Here is a 5,491-nt window from a genome sequence, read left to right on the forward strand (position 1 = left end):
TAAATTATATACCAACAAAATAATTAGGTTACATATACGTAAAAATTCTACAACTAAATTAATTATTTATATAAAATAAATAATAAAAAATATAAATATTTATACACAAATATACCATAACTGATTTTTTTTATATATATACATAACATTTTGTGAATCAAAAGCCTCTTATTAATTTTTATAGTATTAATTAGTTCATAGAAATTAAATATTTATGAAAACATTTTCCCTTCTTTTATTTTTCATATAGCAAAGTAAGCACATGGGGTAAATATAATGTTTCACGCCATAGACACATGCCAATGATGCCACCATCAATGCAATTGGAATGTGAAGAGAGCGAGATATATATATATATATATAAGAGAATGAAGGAAGATATTCTGCCGGATTCTCAGCAAACAAATAATATTAGAGAACCGAAAAATTTGAAAAAAAAATTTACAAAATTTGATTTGTTTCCTTTCTGGCTCTGTATCTTGTTCTTATTCTTGTTCATGCTGTTGCTCCTCTAAAGTAAGGTACCTACTTCTTCACCCTATGATCAAGTAATAAATCTTTGAAACTAATTAATCAACTTTTTCAATTTGGTGCTAATTAACAGCTGCATAAAGAGAATTCATATAGAGCTCTTGTTCTGAATGCAAAAAAATGGTGTCATCAACTCGTGTATGCAACAATTTTGTATTTACCTATTTTCTTCCATGTTATGGATTAGTTGTTTATTTATCTGATTCGCTTTAATTAGTATACCATGTGATTATGTTGCAGCAAGAAATTTTAGATGCTGAATCAAGGAGTAGTAGAAAATCAAGGCCTTGTTTGATTTTCCCTGTGGCTTCTTTTCTCTGTGTTTTTTTGCTTGTTGCAACTTCATTCTTTGCAAAAGGATACAAACAGGTGTGTGCGTGCGCGCGTAGGTGTGTATATGTTTGTGGATAAAGTAATCAATTATTGGAGTTGACTTTTGTTGATTTATGCAGAAATTATCAAGTTTTAGAACAAATTACCAGAATTTGGGAGTTGATAAATGCAAGGTTCAATCTGTTACATTACACAATGGTTTAGATTATGATTCTTTTTTGTTTTAATCATCCATGTTTTTCAGATGTTTATATTTGTTTTATTACCTTGCTTAGTAGAATCAATGCAGGCCTAGAGGAAGTGAGGCATTGCCCAAAGGAATAATCTCCAGCAGTTCTAATTTGGAAATGAGACCTCTCTGGGGTCATGTTGTTCAAAAGAAAAATGTCAATATAGATGTAAGTTTTTCTCAACCATAACCCCTTCAAAGTTTGACTTGAGCTTTTGATGGCACGGAATATTCAGATAAGGATAGAGAAATATAAAATTATATTTGATATGTAAGATATAGACATAAAATTTTGATTTTCTCTTGATAGAATACTAATAAAAGATATTTTTTAATTTTAATTTTTCATTATTTTTTATAATGATATTTTTTTATTATTTTATTTTTTCATAAATTTTAAAAGAAAATAAAGATAAATTAAAATTTTTATAATTTATTCTATTTTATATTTAATTTATTTTTAAATAAATACAAAAATGCTCATATTTATCTTTATGTCTTTTATGTCATATTTTTATTGTCATCTTATTCTGTTTTCAAGATTATTGGCAGTCAAAGTTACATTCTGTTACATGGTTATTGACTTGTACACAATAATTATTTTACAGAAAAAGGAAAATGCTTCAACAAATTTGTTTGCATTGGCAGTAGGGATAAGGCAGAAAGATCTTGTGAATAAAATGGTCAGAAAGGTACTACAGTGAGATCTTGTATGTATCTTGCTAGGTTATTTTAATTTGATCTGCCTATGATTATTCTAAACCATAAATTATTTCAGTTCCTAGGAAGTGGTTTTGTTGTGATGCTGTTCCACTATGATGGTGTTGTTGATGAATGGAAGGAATTTGAATGGAGTGATCAAGTTATTCATATCTCTGCTGCTAATCAAAGTAAATGGTATCTATATATTTCATCTCTTAATTTCCATGCCTTAATTAATTTAAGATAATAATTTATAAATAGTTATTTTTATATGAAATTAATAATTAAAAATTATTAAATAATTTATTATATTTAATTAAATATTTTTAAAAATTTATATTATATTCTCAATTAATAGGTGGTTTGCCAAACGGTTCTTGCACCCTGACATAGTTTCAGAATATGGTTATATTTTTCTTTGGGATGAGGATCTTGGTGTTGAAAATTTTCATCCAGATAAGTATGGTTTTATCCTATTAAAAATATTCTATTATATTTTACCAATAATAATATATATAACATCATGTTATGTGACATTGACTAAAAATATAATACATTAGGTTATATTATTAGTCAACATCACATGACATGTTACAAGCAACATATTAATAAAATAACATAACAATATTAATGATTTTTTTAGTAATATTTTGTGTGATTAAATGATATTAGGTATGTTTCTATCATAAAGAGTGAAGGGTTAGAGATATCACAACCAGCACTTGATCCTCACAAATCAATACTCCATCATCAAATTACCGTACGTTTGACTACCTCACAAGTCCACAGGTTCCACTATATATAATTATGATTATTATCAATCTAATTAATCTTAATTAGAGTAGTGACTATATATCTATGCTTATTATATTGTCATGGTTGTGTAAGCAGAAGGACATACAAAGCTGGTTATTGTGCTGAAAGAAGCACTGCTCCACCTTGCACTGGGTAAAACTTTGGCTAATTTTTTTAGAAATAGAAAAAAATGAGGTGTAATTTAATATCATAGTTAATTAGTGTGTTTTTTATATGAATTTAAAACTTTTTATTTTAATTTAAATAACAAATTGGGCTCTCAAGTCAAATTTCTATAATGCACAAATCTAAAAATCCAATTTTGTGGTGAGATAAATTTTTTTCGTTTTCAAACAAATCAGAAAGTCCAATTTGTAAGTTTAAATTTTTTTTAACATTAACATGCAAATTTGACTCTCAGATTTGTATTTTTTTTAAAAAATAAAAAACTACAAATCTAATTCTTAAATTTGTGTCATAAAAAAAAATTAAAAGCCACAAATTAACCCTCAAATTTGTGACATCTACCAAAAAAAAATACACAAAATTTTCAAATTATTTAAAAATACCACCAAAATTTCAATAATAAAAATAAAAAGTGCTAAAACTTTCTCTATGATCACTGCAATATTATATATAAATAAGAATTTATATATATCTTTCAACTAAATAATCAACCTCCTATACTATAGTTGAATAATCAAACCTGTAATAGATAAACAATTAAATTTATTTTAAATAACATAATAAATATTTTTTTATAAGATTCTAAATAAATATTTTTATATAAAGTGATTAATTTTATATGTACACGTAATATGATCGAAATATTTATAAAATGGAGAAAAGAAAAAATTAAACTTTTAGTTTAAAACAAAATTAATTAGTTATCATCTTGTAATGTTTGTTTTTAGATGGGTGGAAATTATGGCTCCTGTTTTTTCAAGGGAAGCATGGCGTTGTGTTTGGTATATGGTCCAGGTAAGTGAGTGCATCATGCACCATCATTTTTCTGTCTTATGTTATTGCAACTAGCTTAATTAGTTGTGTGCTAAACATTATTAATCTAAGTCACATATGGTTTTACTTTGTTTTTTTTTTTTGTGTTTTTTTTTTATAGAATGACTTGGTCCATGCTTGGGGTCTAGATAAACAACTTGGCTATTGTGCTCAGGTAAATATAAGTTAAATTTGTTTTTTTACACATTTTTATAATTATAAAATAATGGAGGAGGTTAATTAAGCTATTATGAATGGTTTTATACAGTTATTAGTGGAAATTAAGCTCATGTGTGTTGTAGAAAGAAGTAAAAAACATGTTAGGGGCAAAATAGGAATACAAAAATGTGACTTAAATGCAGGTAATTAAAATTCGAGTTAATGCTCAATTTTGTCTCTAAAATTTGAAATCGAACTTAATTTGATCCAAAATTAAGTCAATTGTAATTTTAAAGGTTAATTTGAGTCCAACTTTAAATTTAAAAACTAAATTGAATATTAATTCTTAAAATTCCTCTGTCCTTTATAAATTATAATAGATAGTAGATAGTAGATACTAGATAGTTGAGTTTTATGATTTTTATTCCTATATACAAGCATGTTGAATATTCTCTTATGTCCTTTCTAAAATGGTATATCCAGACAAATAAATAAATAAATATATTAAAGAACACAAGTCTATTTGAAAAAGAAGATAAATAGTACAAAAATAGACTCTGACTTGGACAATTTTTTTTAAGTAAATAAATTATATCTACTAAAAGACTAGAAGTAGAGAGAAAACTGAGTCTACTTTTTGTATCAAAACATTTATATCATAAATTGAATCACATTCTGTTGTTTAATTTCTTTTAATCATTTTTAGTCTGCATCTAACTCTAACCTAGTTATATATGTACTATAATGGATGGTAGGGTGATAGAACACAAAATGTTGGTGTTGTGGATGCTGAATACATAGTCCATTATGGTCTTCCTACTCTTGGTGGCATAAATAAATCTGAGGTCAGAAATAATTAAATTTTCCATCTTTTTTTTATTATTATTATTATTAATTATTTTTTTTGAAAAGTGCGTCTCTAATTCTATTATTAGCATTGGAAGTAACAATTATATATCTATATATGACTTACAGGCTTTATCTCAAGCAAAAGATCATAGAATTGATGTAAGTTACAATTTTAACACAATTTCTCAACACAACTATTGGCACATTATTCTTAGAAATTTTACTTTATTCGTTAATTAGCATTTTTCACTTGTTTGTTCCAATACACTTCCACTATTTGATAAGAAAGAATAACATCATATTCCTTTATGAAACAAAATTATATGCTAGACAATTTGAATATACTCTAATATTTATCTTAATTATTTACATGTGAATAATATATATAAATATATTGTTATTGGATTCAATAACAATGCAGGTGAGAAGACTTTCTTTTCAAGAATTAGAGATTTTTGTGAAACGTTGGAAAAAGGCAGTGGATGAAGATTCTTGTTGGGTTGATCCATTTCAATAGTCATAACTCATAACTAGATGGATGAATTAAAGGGATTTATTTTTTTTATTATTATATATATTTATTTGTGTATCTAGCATCAATTAAACACACACACACACAAAGGACGATGGTCCTTAACATCTTATTATTGATATAGTAAAATTCTTTTGACAGTTTTGATCATGATTCATGGGAGATTGTTATTATTATTACTAATATTCATCTCTCATGCATATAAAGTGGTAAACATAATGGGTTAGACATGTTTGGCCCTGCTAACAATTATCAGATTAGTTATTTGAAGGGTTAAAATAAGAAATAAACCTTTTATTAAAAGTGATGGGCATGGTGCATGAAATGTTACATGTTATATTAGAAGAACTATCAGGGATAAG

General features: G+C 26.0%; 1 protein-coding gene across 2 annotated transcripts; it reads left to right on the forward strand.

Moving 5' to 3' along the window:
- The first annotated feature begins 256 nt into the window (after window positions 1–256).
- Window positions 257–5,279, forward strand: LOC112744250 (uncharacterized). 2 transcript variants are annotated; one of them, XM_025793814.3, is made up of 15 exons: window positions 257–516; window positions 605–669; window positions 772–900; window positions 984–1,037; window positions 1,143–1,262; window positions 1,702–1,785; window positions 1,872–1,990; window positions 2,154–2,255; window positions 2,468–2,584; window positions 2,687–2,743; window positions 3,505–3,571; window positions 3,711–3,764; window positions 4,504–4,593; window positions 4,724–4,756; window positions 5,019–5,279. In XM_025793814.3, the coding sequence occupies exons 2-15, from the start codon at window positions 652–654 to the stop codon at window positions 5,112–5,114; spliced, it is 1,140 nt and encodes a 379-aa protein (XP_025649599.1). In that variant the 5' UTR covers window positions 257–516; window positions 605–651; the 3' UTR covers window positions 5,115–5,279. The 2 variants fall into 2 exon arrangements, with proteins under 2 accessions (XP_025649599.1, XP_025649598.1); XM_025793813.3 differs by having other exon boundaries at window positions 258–521.
- Window positions 5,280–5,491: the final 212 nt, after the last annotated feature.

This window comes from Arachis hypogaea, chromosome 14 (assembly GCF_003086295.3).
Source record: "Arachis hypogaea cultivar Tifrunner chromosome 14, arahy.Tifrunner.gnm2.J5K5, whole genome shotgun sequence".
Taxonomy (NCBI): Eukaryota; Viridiplantae; Streptophyta; class Magnoliopsida; order Fabales; family Fabaceae; genus Arachis; species Arachis hypogaea.

Excerpts from the sequence above, each read along its gene's own strand:
- LOC112744250 (XM_025793814.3), top strand. Across the intron at positions 1,038-1,142 it reads TGGGAGTTGATAAATGCAAG|AATCAATGCAGGCCTAGAGG; the intron begins GTTCAATCTGTT and ends CTTGCTTAGTAG. Across the intron at positions 3,765-4,503 it reads AACTTGGCTATTGTGCTCAG|GGTGATAGAACACAAAATGT; the intron begins GTAAATATAAGT and ends AATGGATGGTAG.